Below are 24,366 nucleotides of genomic sequence, written 5' to 3' on the forward strand. Positions count from 1 at the left end.
TCCGAAAGCCACAAATCTGTGTTTATCAGATTAGCAATAATCCCCCTTAATCATTTCCTGCCCTTTCTACTTTCTCATGGACGTGGACTGATTGAAACCTTTATATAAATTGGTTTTTATCCAAACATTTCCAACAATGCAGATGTAATTGTATTTTGAACAGATGTACAATTCCAAAAGAAATCTAAACCATCAGGTACATAAGTAGTTGGTTTTCACAGAGTCTTTTCTTGTCTTGGACACTTCATGATTAAATTGAAATGTATTTAAAAAAACTTGTCTAGCTCATATTAATATTTTTAAAGGAAGCAGTAATCTTAACTTTTTGAAGCGAAAAAATGATTCCACTTTCATTTCTTTTTTGAGGGAGGAAAACCATGTCAGCAAAGGAAAGTAAGACAAATAGATTAATTCTTCTGATAAAGGAAAATTAAAGATGACAGGATGAATTTTTTGTTTGAGACAGGTTCTCACTCTGTCACCTAGGTTGGAGTACAGGAGCATGTGCTGGCTCATTGCAACCTCTGCTTCCCAGGCTCGAGTGATCCTCCTACCTTAGCCTCCTGAGTAGCTGGGACCACAGGTATACACCACCACACCCAGCTAGTTTCTTGTATTTTTTGGTAGAGACAGGATTTCACCACGTTGCCCAGGCTGGTCTTGAACTCCTGAGCTCAGGCAATCCACCCACCTTGGCCTCCCAAAGCAATGGAATTACACATATGAGCCACAGCACCCGGTCAAGACAAATGTTAAGTTGTATCTATCACCAGGTAAGGCTGGGAAAGCCCAATTTAACATAGAATAGGCTCTGTGGGATGAAGCCTTCAGATTAACTTCTTGGAAAACAACTCACAGTTTGAAGAGCAGTTTTTGAAATGTGGTCCCAGTCCAGCAGCATTGGCAGCACCTGGGTATTTAGAAATGCACAATCTCCAGCCACACCGGAGGTGTCCTGACTCTGGGAGTCAACTCAGAGTCAGCAACTCTGGGGGTGGGGCCCAGAGATGGACATTTTAATGAGTGATGCCAGTTCAAGTTTGAGAACCATCGTCTTTGGAGGATGTACCTCGGTGCTTCTCAAACTTTAATGTGCATGCGAATCAACCCAGGATCTTGTCAAAAAGTGTAGATTCTGATTCAGCTAGGCAGGAGTAGGGTCTGAGATTCTAAAGATGGACAGAGGGTGCTAAGTGAGGATTTTCTTGTGTACGGACATACTCCAGGTGCTGTCACTGTGAAGACAGCTCCACAGCAAAGCAAGGGTCTCATAGAGATAAAACGCACAAAATGTCTCAAAGAAACAGACTGGTCAGTCTAGGCAGGTCCCAGGCTTGTCACATTTAGGGTTGGTCAGTTACTCAGGATCCCGTGGCAAGCCAACTGCTCTGGTGGCTTTTAGGAAGTGGGTTGACTCACCAAATCTGTTTGGTTGTTTCCAAATGGTACTACTGAGTCATTTGCTGCAAAGGGTTCAGCTCTGTTCATTCTGGCCCCTTTGCTCTGCCTTTTTACAAACTCCCACATCCTCTAGGCTTAGGGTCATGCAGTCAGCAAATCACTATGCACCTGTGTTAGTCTGTTCTTGCATTGCTATAAAGAACTACCTGAGACTTGGTAATTTATAAAGAAAAGAGGTTTAATTGACTCACAGTTCCACAGGCTGTTCAGGAAGCATGACTGGGGAAACCTCAGGAAACTTACGATATGGCAGAAGGCGAAGAGGAAAGAGTGACATCTGAAATCCTTAAATGGCCAGAGACCGAGAGAGAGAGCGTAGAGGAGAAAGTGCCACACAGTTTTAAACAGCCAAATCCTGTGAGAACTCACTCACTATCACGGGAACAGCCAGGGGGAAATCCGCCCCCATGATTCAATCACCTCCCACCAGGGCCCTCCTCCAACACCGGGAATTACAATTCTGCGTGAGATTTGGGTGGGGACATAGACCCAAATCATATCAGCACCTGTTCAAAGCTCAGCAAACGTTTTCTTTATCAACTCCAAGGATTTAAACCAGCAAATTGTCTTTAACCCAAATTAACCAGTTTGGCATTTGTATTGCCTAAATCAGAGCAGGTAATTGCTGATCTCTGTTTTCTAGACCTGGGTGTAATGTCTAATTTACATTCCTATTTAACTAAATACAGTGCCACTTAATATTATGCAAATGAGGTCAACCTCCTCTGGATGTTACCTCCCCTGCACGTCTCCAGCATTGCAAGTACCACTGAATAGAGGGGAAGATATCCCCTGCATCTCTTGAAACTCTAGTTATAATGTGAAATAAACAACCGAAAGGAGGGGCTATATAAGAGGCTTGAAGTCCAACTGAATAACACCATGAAATCTGCTGAAGTATTACCGAATTATTCCAGTAAACCATTCAATAATCATCTTTGGGCCTAAATAGCCTGCAGACTAAATCCAACCTGGTTGTCTGCGGCCTTCAAATAATGAGTTGTACATTTTTAAATACTTCATTTTAATTTTAAATTACATTTTAAATACTTTACATTTTGGAAACGAAAGAATCATCATAGTTCATGGGATTTAAGTTTCAGTGTCGGTATGTAAAATTTTGTTTGTTGACACTGTCTGTGACTGCTTTCACAGGACAGCGGCAGGCAGCACTGAGTAGCTGCCGCTGAGACCATATGGCCTGTAAAGCCTAAAATACTTAACTTCTTCCCTTTTACAGAAAGTTTGCCCACCCTGCAAACTGTGTTTCTTGCTCTTGCGTCTGTTTCAACACCTTCCTGTCCTTTCTGTAACTGTCTCCCTACTGAACCCAGTTTCACGAGCGCAGACCTTAACGCTTTGTGTGTACGTTTCAAGCACCTCATGCCATGAGGTTTACTTTCTGATCATTTCCCTTTGCAAATCAGTGTGAACTTAATAATAAGACTTTCAAGTTTCAACATAGGATTATTAGGCTAATTCAGAAAATGTGTGTGCAAAAGACAGCAAATAGTGTATATTTTGCAAACCACTGGATTCCTTACTTCCGCTTCTAAACCTGGCTCTAAAAAGTTGTTGTTAAATTTGAAAACAGCAGGATTATTCTTTGTGTGATTATTTTACTTGTTACAACAGGTCTCACTGCGGAACAATTTAAACCCATGACAAATTAACGAGCAGAGAAAACCAACCTCACGAAGCTAAGTTCACTCACATTCAATTCAATCCCAGTATTTCTAGAATTAATGTTTTAAAGATGATGTGGGTTGCTGTCAGGTTTTTGTGAATAAGGCATTAACCTTTTCTCCACAAAAGATATACAGTATCTTTTTTAAAAAGTTTATGAAATTTTCCAAGAAATTGAAGTTGAGATGGTTTATGCTATTCTTGCCATCTTCTGTAATTTCAGGAACAACAAGCAAAGACCGGAACAAAGCACTGTGAGATTATTTCCTTAGCTTTGTTGAATAAATCCCTCATCATGAATAGGAGAATAACTAAGAATTCTCAGAAGTAATCTGACCAGCCAAGTATACTATCCACCATGCTCAAAGCTAATGACATTGAAAGAGCTGTAGGCAGGGCCACAGCCATCTCTAACCCTATCACCTTGCTGCCAATCAAGTCATTGGGCCCTGCTATCCAAACAGTAACTTTTAAAAGGAAATAATGCTAATGTGGTGTCTAGAAATGTAAACATTACAAAATGAAATGTAGCTTGGTTCCCTTTGAGTGGTCAGTGTAGGGAATGAGTGCATATTGAGTGGGCCTCATATGCCAGGCACTTCATGATGCTTCTTGTGTCATCCTTTGAAGAATAGTATGAACCAGATATTATTATCCCCATTCTATCTGTGAAATGGCTCTGAGAGGTAAAATAACTCATTCAAAGGTACACTGCCAGTAAGTGAGAGTGCAATGGCTTGAACTCACACGCAGCTGAGCCGAAAACCCATGCTCTTAACATGAGGTTTAAATGGGGAAGCTGGGTAATATACCTTGAAATGTATATTATCGGGACTAATCATTTATGTTTGAACCTCTTTGTTAAAATTATTAGTTCCAGTAAATAATCCTATATATGTAGTTCTCTCAATGAAGCTCTTTCACACACATGATCCATTTGATCCTTATTCTTGCATGAAATAGTAAAGACCAGGGAGAATGTCTTCTGCTTTGATAGACCCGTGGCCTGTCTGAGCCCAATCAAAAACCACCAGGTGCAAAACTGTAGTCGGATAAAGTCAGATTTATTGGCTCGTTGCAGGGAGAGAAGACTGAGGCCAGAGGAATCCTGGGATGCCTCAGCAAAGTTTGAAGACTTAGGGGAGGGGTGGCGTGTAGGTGAAATTTAAAGGAAAGAGTATTTTGACAGGTTCAAGGCAGACAGGGCTGTGAGTACAGGTCAACATCAGGTCTGGGGGGGTCTATATCCTTGGAGACTACAGAGTTAATATAGATGCAGACTGGCACACCCAGAAACCCTTTAAGGGAAGCTCTGCACCCAGGTTGGAAATAGAGGCTGCTTGTTTGTTTCAAGGAGACTTGAATGCCCCAGGTAAGTTGAGATGCTTCACTCCTGATGATTTCAAACAGCAAAGCTTCTGAGAGTCAATGCTTTTCCAGAAGGAGGCCTCTCAGTAAGAAAGCAGCAAGCACCCAAAGACGGGGGGTGTTTGACCTGATATGACATCAGTGTGTCCTTGGAGGACATGTTTCCTGCTCCCTCAGCTGCCGTCTTTTTCTGTACTATCTCAGCCTGATGGATGGCAGGGGGCAGAAGTTTACTTTTTCAGTCTGAGATACTTTTTTTTAACTTATCAGGCCATATCAGGACTAGAAACCTTCAAAGTATGTATTTCCATGCAGGTGTTGGCATTTCAAACATTATGACATTTCACAGCAGATTTTGATGAGGATTTGCATAAGCATGCAAAGCAACTCACCTTTATAACTTCTTCTAGTGGATTTCTCTATAAGAGTTCAGTTTTTTTTAAAAAAGGGTTAAGCATCTAGGTATTTTTGAAGGCTCCTGGGTTAGTCCAATCTTATTTCATAGAGGAGAAATTAACCAAAGCAAGGACAACTACTGATAGTGACAGGAGGCAGCCAAATGCCTAGGCAGATAGGGCAGGTCCCCAGTGAAACCCCACCTTCAAGCCAAAAACAGCCTGAAAGCTGAAAGACTGGATTGCTGGTCCCAGATGAAGTCTGCAACCCAGAGTGAGAACTTCTGTTCCTGTTTGCCCACCCTTTCCCAATTGATTCATTTTGAATTATGCCTTTTAACCAACCAAATGTTGCCTTTTCCAATACTACCTACAGCCTGCCCCTTCTCCATTCTGAGCCCATGAAAAGCCCCAGACTCAGCCATATTAGGGGAACTTTCCCACCTTTGGGTAGGGGGACCACCCCGGTGTCCCCTCTCCATGAAAGTTGTTTCATCATTTAGTAACCCTACCTTGCTCACGCTTTGATTGTCAGTGCATCCTCATTCTTCTTGGGTGTAAGACAAGAACTGGGGAACCAGTGCATAAGCCTGACTAGGCCCTGGCAGGCTGAGTGGGCAGGCTGTCTCCTGCAGCAGGTAGTGTGGTTGAGTGAGGCCTGGTTGGGGTGCTGCATCTTGCAAAATGACTGAGAAGAAAATCCTGTGTCACCACCATTATTTTAATCAGAAGCAACTGAGGCATGGAGTAATTAACAGATTCATCCCAGGTTCCAGGTAACTAACGGAAGGATTGGAGTTGTTTGCATCTAATTGGTTTGCTGGAACTTAAAAATAAAAGACACATGCCAGTGAAGTTGACCCTAGCACAGCTCTCACACACCTGTTCCTATGCTTTTTCTACCCTGTCACCTTATTTGCAAGGTCTGCAGTTTCCTAGGCCAGTACTGTGAAAGCTATCGTCTGTATGCTTTGTCAGAAAATTCTAGAAATGAGCAGTTTTGATATTTTTCAAGACAAATCTCGTCTAGCCATCATAATTCTATCAAATTTTAACTGCTGAAACATAATTGTTTTAAAAAGGTGGATAAAAGTAGAATTTAAATCAAGAGAGAGAACATTTTCTCAAACACTTATCACAAGTGGGAAGAAGAAAACTTTATTGGTCTTTGGGAAGTGCCACATATTTAAAAATAAATGATTAGAAATGTAGGACTCTCAGGCAGTTTTGATAAACAATGTGACTGATTAAAAGTACTTGAACTAGTCAGAAAATAAGTGATTGCCCAGGTGTGGGGATTCACGCCTATAATCCCAGCACTTTGGGAGGCTGAAGCAGGAGTTCAAGAGCAGCCTGGGCAACATAGGGAGAACTTGTCTCTACTAAAAAAAAAAAAAAATTAGCCCAGCATGGGGCACATGCCTGTGGTCCCAGCTACTCAGGAGGCTGAGACAAGAAGAATGCTTGAGCCCAGGAGGTTAAGGCTGCAGTGGCCTGAGATCGCACCACCACACTCCAGCCTGAGTGACAGAACGAGATCCTGTCTACCCCACCCCACCAAAAAAAGAAAAAAAAAAATCATTGTATAAATCTGAAATTATTTCTGGATCATTTAATTATAGGATAGAAACAAGAAAAGTGAAGGGGTTTTCCCCCCTTCAGTTATTTATCAAATATTTTGATATACCAAGCTCCAGTCCAGGACTTTCTATGTCTTTTCTCATGTAAACCTCTCAATAATTCTGTGAAAAAGGTAGTTATATTCCCCATTTTACAGACAAGGAAGCCAAGCTGCTGAAAGATTAAGTGACTTGCTCTATTAGTTCCCTAGGGCTGTCATAACAAGGCCCCACAGACAGGGTGGCTTCAAACGACAGAAATGTGTTCTCTTGCAGTTCTGGAGGCTGGCCATCTGAGATCAAGGTATTGGCAGGGGCCACGCTACCCTAGAAGCTTCTACTGGAGAATTCTTCCTTGTCTCTTCCAGTTTTGGGTGGCCCCTGGTACTCCTTGGCTTGTAGAAGCATCACTCTAATCTCTGCCTCTGGTGTCATCAACCCAGAGTGCGGTAGGATGTGAGTCAGGATGGACTTTGGCTTTCAAGTCAGGATGGACTTTACCCTGTTTTAAAGAGACTGCTTAGGGAGGGAGGCTCCCTAATCCAAAAGATAGGCACTTACGTGGAAATGTGTGACCCTGAAGGTGGAAGCCAATCGGAAGAGGATGAAGAGAGAAATGGAGATCTGTGATGTTATTGCAGGAGGTCAGTACTACCTGCGTGGTTGAGTGGGGGAAATGAGTGATGTATCTCAAAATACAAATCCCCGGCCGGGTGCCGTGGCTCACGCCTGGGATCCTAGCACTTTGGGAGGCCGAGGCGGGTGGATCATGAGGTCAGGAGATCGAGACCATCCTGGTTAACACGGTGAAACCCCGTCTCTACTAAAAATACAAAAAAAAATAGCCGGGCACGGTGGCGGGCACCTGTGGTCCCAGCTACTTGGGAGGCTGAGGCAGGAGAATGGCGTGAATCAGGGAGGCAGAGCTTGCAGTGAGCCGAGATTGTGCCATGGCACTCCAGAATGGGCAACAGAGCGAGACTCTGTCTCAAAAAGAAAAAGATTACAAATCCCCAAATTGGCACCAATGCAACATAAAGTGCCTGGAGGGATGCTTCAGTGATGTGAACACCTGCTGGGTGTCATCTTTGGCAGCGCCTCTGTTAAGACTCTGGCTTGCCATGCTGATGTTTTAATTCCCCAAGAATAGTCTAGAAGAGGAAGGCAGACGCTATGTAGGTCTATGGGGGAAATTGGGTTTCTGAGATGCCATCACAAAATTTCCCATTCCATGTGCTCTTTTTACAATGTGATGTGAACATGCCTCCCATGGAGAAGTGAGGTCTGTGTTCCCTCCCCTTGAATCTGAATGGACCTGTGATGATGGCAGGAGATACTTTGTGACTGCCAAAGCTAGGTCAGAAAAGGAGACATAGCTTCTGTTTGACTCTCTTGGAACTCAGCCACCATGCTGTGAGGAAGCCTAAGCAGCCACATGGCGAGGCCACGTGTTGGCATTCCAGGTCTCAGCCCCAGATGAGCTCACAGCCAATAGCACAAGCTGCCAGACATGAGTGACCAAGATCACAGATGATTCCAGACCCCAGTCTTTGTGCCACCCCAGCTCACGTGGCATGGAGCAAGAGAGGAGCTATTGGGGATGAATCCAGCCCAACTTGCAGACGCATGAGTGTATTAATCAGGATAACAATGGTTGACCAAATATCTGGGCACCCCATGACCTACCTACTTAAGTTGACATATAAAATGAACCATCACAGGCCAGGTGAGGTGGCTCATACCTGTACTCCCAGCACTTTGGGAGGCCGAGGTGGGTGGATCACCTGAGGTCAGGAGTTTGAGACCAGCCTGGCCAACGTGGCAAAACCCCACCTGTACTAAAAATACAAAAATTAGCCAGGCATGGTGGCATGCTCCTGTTATTCCAGCTACTTGGGGGGCTGAGGCAGGAGAATCACTTGAACACAGGAGGCAGAAGTTGCAGTGCGCCGAGATTGTGCCACTGCATTCCAGCCTGAGCCAAAAAGTGAGACTCTATCTGAAAAAACAAAACAAAACCAAACCATCACAGTAAGGAAATTAAACTGTCATTTTAGGCCACTAAGTTTTGGGGTAATAACAACTGGAACAAACTCTTTTTTTTTTTTTTTTAGATGGAGTCTCACTCTGTGGTCCAGGCTGGAATGGAGTGGCACAGTCTCAGCTCACTGCAACCTCTGCCTCCCGGGTTCAAGTGATTCTTCTGCCTCAGCCTCCCAAGTAGCTGGGATTACAGGCTTGAGCCACCACGACTGGCTACTCTTTGTACTGTTTTTTTTTTTGAGACAGAGTCTTGCTCTGTCCCCCAGGCTGGAGTGCAGTGGCGTGATCTTGGCTCACTGCAAGCTCTCCCGGGTTCACGCCATTCTCCTGCCTCAGCCTCCTGAGTAGCTGAGACTACAGGCGCTTGCCACTGCGCCCGGCTAATTTTTTGTATTTTTAGTAGAGACAGGGTTTCATTATGTTGGCCAGGCTGATCTCAAACGCCTGACCTCAGGTGATCCACCTGCCTCAGCCTTCCAAAGTGCTGGGATTACAGGTGTGAGCCACCGCACAAACTATTTCTAATCCACAACTGGAAGTGTGTTGGTAAAGTGAAAATAACAGCAACTGCGGGAGAAAGTGGCTATACAGCCAATTTCTGAAAGCCAAAGCAGAAATGGCTGTGCAGGTGCAATTAGACTTGAATCAAAAGCTTCAGGAAGGCATGTTTCCAGAAGCTAAGTAAATATCTCAAGAGGATAGGTAGGCTCTCAGTTCTCAAAAATGCAATTTCGATTGTGATTCCAGGGAGGGAAAAGATGGGCAGGCACTTAAAGTAATAAAATGAGGAAGTTCGCCATTAAACAAAGATATTTAAAAGATTTACAAAAAAGACAAAAATATGACTTGCCCCAGGACAATATGAAAGGGACCATTTGCAAGAATGGTGTCAGGAAAAATAAGCAGAGATCCATCCATTCTTCCTTTTTTCTTTCCCTCCCTCCCTCCCTTCCCTCCTTTCCCTTCCTTTTTCTTTTAGTTATTGCAAATTCCAGACCTATCATTTTACCTCTACAGACTTGGTATGTATTTCTATCTTAAAAAATACACATATTCTATGTAATAATAGCATTATCATGACAAATTTAATATTTATTTATGGTCTCAGAAATGTCATTTTGCAGGTTTTTTTTTTTTTTTTCTTAACATTAGGAATCAAAAAAGGCAAATTTTGGTTAGATTCAGGTGGAACTGCCTTTTTTGTTTTTTTGGCAAGGATATTTCCTGGGAGGCACAATGTACTTTATGCAGCATCACAGTGGGAAACACGTATCTGGGTGTCTCACTCTTAATGATTGTGAAATTGGTCAGTGGGGCCGGGCACAGTGGCTCATGCCTGTAATCCCAGCGCTTTGGGAGGCCGAGGTGGTCAGATCACTTGAGGTCAGGAGTTCGAGATCAGCCTGGCCAACATGGTGAAACCCCGTCTCTATTAAAAATACAAAAATTAGCTGGGCATGGTGGTGCGTGCCTGTAATTCCAGCTATTTAGGAGGCTGAGGCAGGAGAATCGCTTGAACCCAGGAGGCAGAGGTTGCAGTGAGCAGAGATTGCGTCATTGCACTCCAGCCTGGGGGACAGAGCAAGGTCCGTCTCAAAAGAAAAAAGAAGAAATTGGTCAGTGGATTAAGCTGGTGACAGCCTGGTCCTTCCAGCGCAGTTTCCCATCAACCTTTCACCTAATGATTTTATTTATTGCTGATCTCTGCTTGAATCAATTGGTTCACTGGGGACGAGGAAAAAAAAGGATGATTTCCTAATTTCCATTCTTTCAATTTGTGTTAGCTATAATTAGTCAGCAAGGAAGAGTATCCCTCATCAGCTATGGCTGTTTGCTAATCACGATAGGCCTGCGGAATCCAGTTTTCCAAAGGGCATCAGACTGGTCCACTTAGGAAAGCTTTAGGGACAAGATGAGAAATATAGACCTTGTAGGAGTCCAAGAATGAAAACATTAATTAGATTGCAATAATTAGATGCAATAAATATTCTTTTTAAAAACATAAATTAGATTGTGAGGTAGGTACCGTATACCCAGCTCCTACTATACTCTAGATCAGTGCTACCCATTGGAAATATCAAATGAGCTCCAAAGCAAGCCATAGATATAATTTTAAATTTGGTAGCCACATTAAAAAGTTAAAAAAAGAGGAAAATAATTTTATGTTTTATTTAACCCAATATATCTAAATATATCAATATGTAATCAGTATAAACATTACTGAGATCTCACATTAATCTTTCATGCCAGGTCTTCAAAATCCAGCATGTATTTTACATTTATAGCACATCTTGATGTGGACTGGCCATGTTTGTAGTGGTCACTAGCCATATGTGGTGAGTGGCTACCTTACTGGACAAGACAGCTGCAGATATTTTATTATATTAACTTGAACTTTCACAACAACCTTGCAAATTAGACATTACCTGCTTTTTTAATTTAATTTTATTTTATTATTATTTTTGAGACAGACTCTTCCTCTGTCACCCAGGCTGGAGTGCAGTGGCGCGATCTCGGCTCACTGCAACCTCCGCCTCCTGGGTTCAAGCAATTCTCCTGTCTCAGCCTCTTGAATAACTGGAACTACAGGCGCATGCCACCAGGCCCGGCTAAATTTTTGTATTTTTACCATATTGGTCAGGCTGGTCTGGAACTCCTGACCTCAGGTGATCTACCCACTTTGGCCTCACTAAGTGCTGGGATTACAGGCATGAGCTACTGCACCAGACATTCTTTTTTTTTTTTTTTTTTTAATATGAAGAACTTGAGTCGGAGAGGTGGAACTTCTTGTAATATGACCACTGAATGCTGCAACTGGGGCTTAGCCAACTGTATGAATGTGCAGAGGTGCCTACATCTGTTCCCATCTGGACCTCTTAATATACAGGAGTCTTATTTCCTCTTTTGTAGGGCCAGACTCCACCTGATTTGGGGCCCTATCTCATTTCTTCTCAAGAACCTTCTCTCTCCAGTTTAAGGCCAGCTTCTCCCTCAGTGGCTTCTGTGCCGAATTTTATTTAGCGCCTCTCATTCCCCCACCACCCACCTCCGGCCCGTGACTAGTTGATTGACTCCTTATCATTACTCTTAACTGTCCACATTTCTCCAGCCCCCCGTGCCACTTGGCTGCACAGAGCCACCTTCATTTTGATGCTGACACCTGGGATGGTCTCTTGGCTTCTCTGCTCATGTCCTCTTAGCTTCTCTCCAATTCTCTTCCCCCCAGCAGCCAAGTGACCTTGTCAAAACCTCGCTAACTTGGATCATGTCACTGACCTGCTTTGGATTCTCCCCCCGTTTAAGGTAAGCACCACGTGGTCTGTGAACCCTGTATGAGCTGGCTCATCACCAAGGCCAGCCTTCTCAAGCACCCTCCTCGGACTTCAGCTTTCCCACAGCAGGGCCTTTGCAGATGCTGTTGCTTCTGTGTGGTCCAGGTTTTCTCAACCCTGGGACTACTGATGTTTTAGGCCAGGTGATTTTTGTGGGGGGTTGTCCTGTGCATATTCCATGTACAGCAGCAGCCTCCCTCTCCCTCATCACTTTCCAATCAGTTTTAACAATCAAAAATATCCCCAGGCCTTGCCGAATGCCTCCCTGCCCTCAAGGGCAAGAAATTCCCTGGTTGAGAACAGCCAGCCTGGAGTGACCTTCCTCTTCTCTACCTATCAATCTCCATCCAGAAGCCACCTTCCCAGGGCGCCCTTTCCTGACTCTCCAGGTTAGAGCAGGCCTCCCTCCACAGCTACTATTCATGCGACTCTTCGATCATTGTTTTCTCTCACTGGACCATCCACTGGTGTCCTCTTCCACCCACTTTAGTATTCAGACAGCCTAAGAAAGTATCTGGTACATAGCCCTTAGTATGTGTTGAGTGAATGGGGAATAAAGGTATCTGAGGCCAGATCTGTGTACTCCCAACAGAGCTCCTCTTTCAAAAGTCCAGCCTATCACTTATGGAGGTTCTACTGGGCTCTCTTAAGTTACGGCTATGAGGGATCTTCTTATCCCCACTGTACAGATCGCGAACTGGGGCCTGAGCAATGCTCAATGCCTTACCTATGATACTGCAGGGGGAGACACCAAGGTCCAAGTCTGGGTTTTCTCACCCCAAAGTCCAGGCAGGTTGGGTGTGAATATGGACATAGATGTCCAGTGCTTTGGTGGAGGGCTCAGTCTTCTGTTCCGATATTTTTTCAGTAATTTGAAATAAACTGTGAAGAATGGCCGGGCACAGTGGCTCATGGCTGTAATCCCAGCACTTTGTGAGACCAGGGGAGGCGGGTCACTTGAGCCCAGGAATTGAAGACCAGCCTGGGCAACGTGGCAAAACCCCGTCTCTACAAAAAATATAAAAATTATTCGGGCATGGTGGTGTGTGCCTGTAGTCCCAGCTACCCAGGAGGCTGAGGTGGGAGAATCACTTGAATCCGGGAGGCAGAGGTTGCAGTGAGCCAAGACCGCACCACTGCACTCAGCCTGGGTGACAGAGTGAGACCCTGTCTCAAAAAAAAATAAATAAATAAAAATAAAGAGAAAGAACATCTGTAAGCAATGTGACAGGATGAGAACCTCAAGGGGCCCTGTCAAGGCCTGTAGGCTACGCCTGACAGGATGAACTTGGGAGAGAAACAAATGTAAGCCTGCGTTTAAATTTTTAAAAATCCAAACAAGAACAGGGAAGAAGTGCTGCATTTTCACATGTGCTACATATGTTAAACCACCCAACAAACCAGCACCCAGCTCCAAGCCTCTTTCCAGGTTTGCTGATGTTTGCTATCGAGGAAGAGAAGGATGATGAGATTTCTCAAACTTCTGACTTCCCCATGTTTGTTTTGACACCTGCCTCCCAACTGTCATTAGCAAGAAAAACATTAAAATAGTAAAAGACTCTAAATAAGAGAAGAACTGCGAGGCGGCCTTCCACTTTAGTCTCATTGGAAAGGAAACCCAAGAAACAAAGAGCGTGGCTGCCTTAAGATGGAAAAAGAAGAAAAGGGAGCCAGTGTGGTATGCTTCCAAAATCTGCGCAGTTCAAAGACTTCCTGAAATATCAATCAAATTAATCACTGTGTTCTCTGGAAAGAAAACAGCTACAATGGAAATGCTTGAAGCTGAAGCAGTGAAAGCTAAGGGAATTTGTCAGTAGGCAGGGGTCCAGATTTGCACAACTTGATTTGGCACTCGTTTTAGAATCGGTAGGAAAAAAAAAAAAGAGGATCCTGAAGGGGGTCTTGTAAGAAACATCATTTTTTGATTACTCTCAATAGATAAGTACTGTTTCAAAAAAAGAAGTTTGCTTTAAAAAAAATCAACAAAGCATGTAGTGCATCTATTGCAGGACAAGTGAAGCACTATAGGAACATAAATAAGAGGAAGACGGTCTTAGGCACTAAAGAGAGCTGTAAATTATTACTGTTGTTTTGGGACCATTTAAGAAATATTTGAAGGCTAGGTGTGGTGGCTCACGCCTGTAATCCCAGCACTTTGGGAAGACGAGGTGGATGGATCACTTGAGGTCATGAGTTCAAGACCAGCCTGGCCAACATGGTGAAACCCCATCTCTACTAAAAATACAAAAATTAGCCAGGCGTTTTGGTGCACGCCTGTAATCCCAGCTACTCGGGAAGCTGAGGCAGGAGAATTGCTTGAACCTGGGAGGCGGAGGCTGCAGTGAGCTGAGATGGTGCCACTGCACTCCAGGCTGGGAGACAGAGTAAGACTCCATCTCAAAAAAAAAAAAAAAAAAAAAAAAAGAAATATTTTACACACAGCACTTTATTTCTTGATATATTTCAACCACCAGAAGTTACAATTACTGACTTAAACACTACACAGATCTGCCCCCAAAAAGTTGAGTCCAGAGAATCAAATTCCTCTCAGTGTGGATCTATTCGCTCTGTTCTCTGAACTTGGAAAACGCTGTAGTGCAATTCTATGAAATGGTCCCCACGTCAAATAGAAGCCACATGAAAGATGATATGGTCACTTTGATTTCATTCTAAGGTAAAGGAGGATATAAAGTTCACTACTTGAAAATCATCGATTAAGAAAGCAATTTGACATTTTCATGCTAGTTTGTGTAATAATTTTACTGCATATGAAATTACAGAGATTGCATAAATCATTAGGTCAACAGCATACAGAGAAGAACAAAACAAAACATTGTTTGGATCAAATAACAGCAGGAACAACTCAATTCTTAAAAATACCACAAATTCCCCGAATGTGGCTCCATTTGAGAGAAACTTTTGCATTTTCTGGATAATGTCTGTAGTTTCATTAAGCAAAATGGAAAACGGCTTTTCAGTTAAAAACACTAAAAAGCAACTTACACAGATGTGTTGCCCTCTTCACCTTGGATGTAACAAAAATAAAGATGTGAGGCTGCCTGCTTTTGCCTAAAGCATGGCCTGAACTTTCAACTGATAGTAATCGTTTTATGTAAAATATTACATTACATAACCTCCTATGTATTGAAATTGCACAAGTCAGAGCATCCAAAAACTACTGCAGAAGTCAATTTCTTCCTATGGGGAAAAGCATATAGATATAGATATACTACATGTTACAATTTCCATTCCTCATTCCATTCCATTCCTCATTCCCTATTCAAAACATAAAAATACAAATAAATATTTCCTTACAAAGTTCACAGTATATTGTTTTAAAAAAAGAGATAAAAAAACAAGAATCTTAATTTGTTTGTCATTAAATAAAAATGCTAATATACAGATACATTCAATATTTATACAAATTGTAGGGGTCAGTCTATCCTTTCTTGGTCATAATTGAAGTTTAATAGTGCTAGGCCATACACGACAAGGCTCAGATCCCAAATGAAAGTTCAATTCCGCTAAAAGTTGCTCAAGATAATTTTTTCTCTTTTTCTGTTTAATTAAAAAAAGACAATTTTGGAATTTTAGAATTACATTTGAGTTGTCTGAAAAAATACAATTTCAATGAAAAATCATATCAAGCATTCAAGAGTATATTGCTGGTGCTATAATCTTTTTGCATGTCTTTGTTTTCATAGAAAAAAATCAATAAAATAACATGTCTAAGACGTTTAAATGGTTACATGTAACCACATACTATTAATGATATGCCTCATGCACACACACACTCAAACTCAAAACATGAAGGAAAAAGGATCAGACGTCTTTCTTTTGCATTAGTTCTAGCTTTCTTCTTAGCAGACCATAGTTCTCCTTCGTTCCTGATGCCGTGGGGTCAAGCTGCAAGGAGATTTCATAGTGTTTCTTGGCCAAGTCTAGATGTCCCCAGCGATGATAAAGCACAGCTGAAATAGCAGGAGATAAATTTCACTGGGAATGCTTCTGAGTAACGTGCCGAATTCCTACCCTCTTGGACAAAGAAATATTACACATCCTATGCAAACAGCTTTCAAAAGTTAATTGTATGAAACAATATTGTTTGTACTGAAAACTTTATTTATTGTAATCACACTCCTTGATGATTATCCATTTACTGCCAGTTACTCCTAGGGCTCTTCATAGCACTAGACAGGATACATCTGCCTATGGTAACGTTATTACATAAAGAAGTAAAAAGAAGAGTACATGCAATGTCTCAGCGCTGCCATGACATTTCCAGGAAGCAAGGCTGGGTATGGGAGGTGGGGGTGATGGATGCTAGGCACTGTCTAGAGCCTTGACTATGCAGACGTTCAGCTGTTTATTTTAAATAGATATTTCCCCACACCGTTGGGGGAAGTAAAAGCTTGTTTGGGGCCATTTGGAAATAAGGCCTCTAATATAAAAATGATAGTTACAATAAACCTAGTCATTAGGATGATTAGCCTCTGATCATGACAGTGATTTTGTTAGTAAAACTAACTTTCTATATGGGCAGAAGAGCACCTGTGGATGCTTGTTGGCTTTTGTGAAGAGAAGCTTCAGAGTTGGTAGAGAACAGCTTTGGTGCAAAAACATTTCTGTAGGCATTCTAAGCATCAACATGCTATGCTCTAAACATCTTAACCATGGAGACATAAAAGGGTGCAAGAAATGAATTCTAGGGAATAAATGATTATAAATGCATTTTAGTCAAGGCATAAGACGATATAAGAAAGCAGAAAACCAGGTTGGAAGGGGAAGGTCTACTCTATAAGAAGGAAGGAAAAGGAGGTAAGTTCAATGGCAAGCTTCCAAAGAACATACGATTCATTTACTAGGATAACTCTTCGTAACCATAGCCTCATTCTCTTGATCCGATCTCACCCTTCTCAGCTTAACACAAAGGAGGACAATCTGAGTTTCATCATGAGAAGGTGATAAACAGAGTGGGCAACTTTAGGGCTGTTCTGGTCATGCAATTAAGATTTGTAAGTGTGGCTATCACTTTGCTATCTTTAATGTAATAACAGAATCACATTGTAAAGCCAGGTTAGCTTTGAAAAAACTACTCTCCCAACATTAATTTTATAGACATGCACCCACTTCATTAAAGTTACAGAATTTCAACACGATTCAAGTTGAACATTTTTCTTACCCAAATTACCATGGTAACTTGCAGCATTTGGATTTGCTTTAATTGCCTTGAGGAATAAAGCTTCAGATTCCTAAAAAATGAGAAATATAAAAAGGAAGATATTTATTGTACGCGAAGCAAAAACAGTTCCCAGTTTTATCACCTATGGTTTTCAAACTTTTAACCACCTCCTTTTGTATCACTGCATTCCTCTAGAAACACTCAGAAGGCCCAGGGGGGCCACGCTCTGCCAAAGAGAGGCTGACAAGGGGCAGTGGGAGGGAGCGGTGGCCGCAGAGAGGGGATGAACATGTTCGTGAGTGCCACCACCTGCCTCCCTGCAGTGGTTGGACTTCCGCAATGTTATGCAAGTCGCCCAGGTCAGGGTGTGTGATGAAGACAGGAGGCCCAGGGAACAGGAGAGGGCTGAGCCGTGGAGCACGCCCATGCCAATGCCATTTCCAGAGCTCCCAGGGTAGGAGTTGAGGCCCATTTCCTCCCCGCCAAGAACCTACAACACTCTGGGCAGCCCAGAAGCAGCCCCATCCATCTGGAAAGAATGAGCAGAAAAGAGGAAGGAATGGCCACCTGTCAACTACATTGTCACAGTACTGGACATGACCATGACCAAATGCCCCTGATGGGTGTGAACTGATTCTTGTACAACCTTGCATTTCTTCCAAGTCATACTCACTTCCAACCTGGCCACTAAGAGGCAGGGCAAAGTGTCTTCCGACCCTGATCACTGCTGAAAACTGCTGGCTGGATGGCCCCTTCTACCATAATGCTGAGAAATAAAGACGCCTAACCTGTTTTTACTGACATGTGCCCCGGGGGTGCTGTTCACTCCATCCACCTTCACATTCCTTAAGGGCAGCATGCTTTAATCAGTATCACATGCTCGGCATGGTGGCTCCTGCCTGTAATTCCAACACTTTGGGAGGCCAAGGTAGGCAGATCACTTGAAGTTAGGAGTTCGAGACCAGCCTGGCCAACATGGTGAAAACCCGTCTCCACTAAAAATACAAAAATTAGCCGGGTGTGGTGGTGCGTGCCTGTAATCCCAGCTACTCGGGAGGCTGAGGCAGGAGAATTGCTCCAACCCAAGAGGTGGAGGTTGCAGTGAGCCGAGACTGCACCACTGCACTCCAGCCTGGGCAAGAGAGCAAGACACTGTCTTAAAAAAAAAAACATCGGTATCACACACTGAGCTTAACCAACCAAATTTGTTGGTGTGGGGATAGTTTTAGTGCCTTCTACCTGGGTCATACATGAATTTTTCCAGGTGGGCTTCCCACATCTTGGACTGTGCATTTTATAATGTGCAAGACTACCGGTTCCTTTGCCCTGTTATGGCCTGTGGTACCCCTGATAAATTGGCTGGGAATGTGGGGGAACCATCTCCAAAACCACGACCTTTTGGACAGAGCTGGCAGAGAAATATTTATATTTTAGAAATGTCATCCAAGAGGGACTTCAGAAAGACATCAGGATAACATATGGGATGTCAAAGTCAGTGTCTACATTCCAAGTTTCAGGGGCTGAAACTCCTTCCAAGAGGGTTAAGACTCTGGCCATATCAGGACGGCTGCAGAAAAAATGTCAAATGGGTTGTGTAGCTTTGCAGGGGTTTCTGAGTTGCTGGGCTGTTTCTGATGATTTTCAAACATTTCCATTTAAAACCTAAAACTTGAGACATAGGAAGGTCAGGGAACGAAATCTACTTAAAAATGCTTCCTTACCTGTAAATGAAGTAGTGTCAATTGGAGAGAAATGGCTTAGGGATAAAAAGTTAGGAGTTTTCTAGTGTTGCTAAATTCATTTATTTATCCAGCTAAGTTCTCAGATGCCTGTGAGGACGAACATCTTTCAGGACATTGAGGAGTCAGCAGTTTGGGGGACACAGTGGTGCTGAAGACAGGGAAGGGCTCAGATCTGACACCCTGTTAGAGAGCTACCGCTCTCAGCAGGGCTGGGCCCAAACTCTGCAGGGTGAGGAGGAGGCCGGTGCGAAGGAATAGGGATGAGGAAGAACAGGCAGAGAGCACTGGGCCAGGGGGACAAGGAAGGAAAAATGAGTCAAGATTTCCAAGCCAGGGCAACAGAAACATGACAGCATGTGGACAAAAGAAGGGGTGTCAGGAGGAAGGGCTGGTTTGAGAGGAGGTGCGGGTGGGCCGGCCTGGCTCTATCCAAGTCATGGGGGCAGCCCCTGGGCCTGTACCTGGGCCTGGGAGTGGGGTTGGATGGGCCTCTTTAGAAAGCAGCATCTGTGAGTATTCAAAGCCCATGAAATGTTCATCTATTAAATCAGGGCTTCTAATGGCCTCATTCAGGAAAGCAGTGAACTGTTTATAAACTGATCTTCTGTGGAGGTCTCTGGATGTGTAAAGACCCAGGCAATGAGCTGGCTTATGCCAATGAACCAATAATCTCACATTTAGAGTTGGGGATATTTTTTTCTCAACAGAAAGGGGAAAAATAATGTATTATCTTCTGAAGCATATTAGACAAAATGTAATTAACAAAGGCGTAGGGCTTGAGAAAGCCTTGCAAATTGTGTCTCTAGGTAGGAACAAGCCCTAGTCTCTATGTCTAGGTGAGGAAGCCCGGGGGGGTGGAGGTCATTTCAGCCACAGCAGCCACCCAAGAATACTGTGGGGCACAGGGGCCACTGCGCCTCCGCTAGAACAGCAAGGGCAACATGGGTGATCTGACGTGACGTTGAAACCGTGACTCACCCAGGAAGAGGGTTATTCTCTATTCTCCCTCCTTCCTTCTGATTGCATCGGGCTGAAGTCTGCGCTTGGTGGTGGTGTGTGGGCCCCACCCTCTAACACACCTGCCCATCTCTCCTTGAAGCTAAGAGAGCTCAGAGCCTTGGCCAGCAGTAGCATGTAGCTGGGATTTAGTATGATTATTTAACTTTCAGTTACTCTATATTTATAGTAATGATGCGTTGTTTCTCCTTTAAATATATTCATGTTAAAAATCTATTTAAATAAAAATGTCAAGTAAATAAGGCAACATCTAGATGTGGCAAAAAAAAAAAAAATCATAAAAGTGTGACATAAATGTCTGGAGCTTGGGAAACTGACTTTATCAACATAACCTGCACATAAGCTACAGGGCCATTGGAATTAGCACTACAGAAAAAGAACTCAGTACGAGAAACAATGATTTAAGCACTGAAAAACATTACTTTTCTATTTTTGCTTTACCACATTAGCTTGAAATTGGAAATTAAATGGCAGGAAGTAACATACATTTTAATATATATATATATTTTTTGAGATGGAGTCTCGCTCTGTCGCCCAGGTTGGAGTACAGTGATGCGATCTCCGCTCACTGCAAACTCCGCCTCCCAGGTTCACGCTATTCTCCTGCCTCAGCCTCCTGAGTAGCTGGGACTACAGGCGCCTGTTTTAATACATTTAATGATCCCTAGAGATCCACTGAATGATTGAATGCTCACTATACATACACACACAGACACATATATATATGCATATACACATTTACCATTTGATAGTTGCAAATTATGTTGTGCATTTTTTTGTATCACCTTGTCAAGAGGTTGGGCAGATCACTATCTCCATTTTATAGATGAACAAACTGAGGCCCAGAGAGGCCGACTGCTGTTAGGTTTTAAAAAGGACTGCTTAGATAGGATACAAAGGTGCTTAGAGCCACGCAGATACAACGAGAACACTCCCTCTGCCTATCAACACCTCAAAATAGGTTCTGGAAGCCTGAACATTTCAGGGTCAAATGAGAGATGCATGCGATCATTTTACAATTACTTAACTGGGTGCTTTGTAACTACCTGACAGCAATGGAGATACAGAACCGGGACTGAAGGCTTGACTCCAACCTCAAGAAGCCTCCAGGCTCTCTGAGGAGATTTACCAAGTGCATGATAAATAAAACACACGCGCTTGGGTAAAAAGTGAGTTGTCGGGCAGCAGTCACCTGCCCTGCCATCAAGACAGCTGGGCTGAAGGGTCTGTTCACCCAGCCCTGCAACTCACCACCATATCCCCTCTTCTCTGGAACATTCCACCCAGTGCTCTGCAAGGAAACAGACCCTTTCACTCCATCCTGAAACAAGCAGTGCCAGGGATGCAGCTGACCATTAGCAACCGGTATCATTTTTGCATTACAAGCGGAAAACCTAAACAGTTGTTTAAAATTCAAACCCTTAATAAAAAAAATACATGGAATGCTTGCTTGGTGGCTGATGCCAGGGCTCAGGAAGTCACATCATGTTCCCCCCACTTGGTAGCTCCTGAAGGTCTCATCGTGAGTTCTGTGTGTCAGATTTCACCTTCTGTTTCCTTACGTTAGGCCCAGAGCCTTGGCCTTGATAATTAAAATGCAAAATGTGTAGAGAAAGAGGAAGCTGATTTCTTTATTCTGCTTTACAGAGTATTTTCTAGTTTATTTGGGGGTTGGGGGAAGAACAACGTGAACTGGAAGCCAAATGAACTCTGGGTTCTGTCCCCTTAATAGAAATTCCAGCAGTTTACAGACTGTGTGATGATAGAAAAATCAATACGATTATATAAGCCAAGTCTTCAAGAAGACTCGCTATAGCTGGGTCACTGGAGGAGAACTGAGACTTGGGACCTGTCCCAGGCTGACAGATGGCTGGAAAGGTCATTAGAAGGGAAACCTGTAAACCTCACCTCCTTCCCCTGCTACACAAGTAGATTCATAAAAAGTAAAACTAAACCCTCTTCAAAAAGCTATTTCTGGAGCAAAACCTAGAAATTTTAAAAATGTATAATGAAGCTATTCAACTCCCCAACATTATAAAACTAGAGAAATGCATGAAATTATCTTACCATTGTTATAGAAAATTATACTAATAATGACATGTATTAAACAGAAAAAGAGAAGTGAGTAACACTGGACCGATGTTAGCTAGTTGCTGCCTTTAGGTCTTATACATAGGCTGAGTGATCAAAATAAGATATAGCCCCTGATTCTGAAATAAAGTATTTCTCTTAAGAAACGACTAAGGCACTACTTCTGTGATATCTGTGTTCAACACCCAGGATGCTAGGTAAAAATGTATATTCCCTGACCTGACCTAATCCATGAAGCCAATCCCTTGTAGGGAGAATCTGGGCATCTCTGCTTTAACAAGCTCCCTCAGTGACTCTGATAGACAAAATTAAAGTTTACAACCAGTCCCCTTCAACACACAGGGAGTTATGCACAGCCTATTCCTGCTCCACCCTGGCTGCCAACTGGAGCAAAGATTTAGTATCTTGTGGTTTTTGTTGGTCAGAAAAGTCTGGGCCTTGCTGGTGGCCTATATAACTCAGATAAAGAAAAACCTGGAAGCAGCAAGAACCAGTCATGCATCCTCCATGAGTCGCTTATTCTTTTGTGCAGAAGATGGAACCTGCAGATAAAACCTAGAGCTCCAGCCCATGTGCAAGTGACAGAGTCAAACCCCATTGTGCCAGGGCAGGACCGGGGCACCTCCGGGGATGCACTGTGGCTGCCCCGAGTCCTCCTCTCGCACCAGCCTGCCCGGCCTCTGAGGCCAACCATTCCACAGTTCCCTGCCTGCTCCTGCCCCTCCCTTGGGCTTCCTCTTTCCACGTGTGAACAACGGTGGTTAATTCTGATGAGAAAGGACACTGGGTTTGGCCCCCACACTGCTGTCTTTGAAGCAACTTGTCCAGGAAACAAACTGGCCAAGCCACATTGGTGCACCGCTGCCACTGTTTTGGCCTGATTCCTAATTTAACTGGGCAGAAGTAACACTTACGGCCTCTGTCAGATGCTGGCATTAACTGCAAGAACTCACAGCCTGCGGTTTACGCACCTTGTATTTCTGGGATTTCCCCAGCACGTTTGCCAACGAGAACATGAGAGAGTGATCATTAGGTATTAATTCCAGTGCCTCTCTTCCAACTGCTTCAGCTTGGGCTAAATTACCTGGGAGTAAAAAATGGAAAAATAAAAGACACGTTAATGTTGTACTCGCATTTTAGCCTCTAACTAACAGGGTTTATGTGCACAGCACATGACAATTATGAATAAACTACTGAGGAAAATCTGTGTAGATCATGTAATACACACCCACATACAAATACACACACGACCTTATCAGTGGCAAAGCCACTGCAATTCAGCACATTTCTGACACAACGTATAAACAGCTTTTGATTAACTTCTGTAAAACCATCTGAAACCTAGCTTTAATTTTTCCTCAGATACCAGTTATACCCAAACAAATCTGCAAAATAAGAGGATGACAGTAACACTTTCATAACTGAGAATTTAGCACATTGAAGTATACATTCTGTATTTTCCCTAGAAACAAGCATGTATCTGCTCTGTATCATGCAGATGATCAAATTAACACCATCATTAACATATTTTTATTGACACATAACTACATATTGATGGGGTGCATGTGATATTTTGATACATGCATACAATGTGTAGTGATCAAATCAGGGTATTTAAGACAACCATCACCTCAAATATTGATCATTTCTTTACATTAGGAACATTTCAAATCTTCTAGCTTTTTTGAAATATATCATGAAGTGTTAACTACAGTCACCCTACTGTGCAATGGAACACTAGAACTGACTCCTTCTATCTGTGTTTGTACCCATTAACCAACCTATCTTTATCCCTGCCCCCTTCCCAGACCCTAGTAACTACTGTTCTGCTCTCTAGCTCCACAAGGTCCATTTTTTCAGATCCTCCATGCATGAGAGCATGTGATATTTGCCTTTCTGTGCCTAACACCATCATTTCTTAAAAGAGTTTGGAGTTTTAAAGTGAAGGAGGCAGAGTAACTCCTAATCAATTGAATCTGGTCTGCTCGGGGATAGGAAACCAGATCTTCAAGTCAATTAGCATCATATAAAAAGTAAGAATCCATGGCTCTGAGCGTAGACTGAGGGGGCTCGTTTGAGTGAAGTCCCTTAACTTGGGGCATGGACCTAGCACTATCCATGTCATTAGCCCCAAGGCCATTCTTGCTCACTTCTGGCTGCTCCCAGCGCCCTAAAGGATGGCAAATGGCAGATAACAGGCTTCAGAAGAAACAAGATACTGTCATACCTCTCCCCCATTACTCAACACCAGTTCTAGATGAAGTGTGACTTTCCCAGAATTCACATTCCAGTACGTCTAAAGAAATTCCATTTTCTTTCTTCTCTCTCTTTTTTTTTTTCTTGAGATGGAGTTTTGCCCAGGCTAGAGTGCAATGGCGCTATCTTGGCTCACTGCAACCTCCGCCTCCCGGGTTCAAGCAATTCTCCTGC

At 43.2% G+C, this 24,366-nt stretch overlaps 1 protein-coding gene across 1 annotated transcript in view; it reads right to left on the reverse strand.

Annotated features, from left to right (window-relative positions):
• Positions 1 to 14,643: 14,643 nt before the first annotated feature.
• TMTC4 (transmembrane and tetratricopeptide repeat containing 4) overlaps positions 14,644 to 24,366 on the reverse strand; it is a 73,398-nt gene continuing 63,675 nt past the window's right edge. The window contains 3 exon segments of the mRNA XM_011933943.1: positions 14,644 to 15,875; positions 17,087 to 17,156; positions 22,908 to 23,064. Coding sequence (XP_011789333.1) covers positions 15,727 to 15,875; positions 17,087 to 17,156; positions 22,908 to 23,064 — 376 coding nt within the window. The 3' untranslated portion in view covers positions 14,644 to 15,726.

The sequence above is a fragment of the Colobus angolensis genome, unplaced genomic scaffold (genome assembly GCF_000951035.1).
Source record: "Colobus angolensis palliatus isolate OR3802 unplaced genomic scaffold, Cang.pa_1.0 Scaffold13, whole genome shotgun sequence".
Classification (NCBI taxonomy): Eukaryota; Metazoa; Chordata; class Mammalia; order Primates; family Cercopithecidae; genus Colobus; species Colobus angolensis.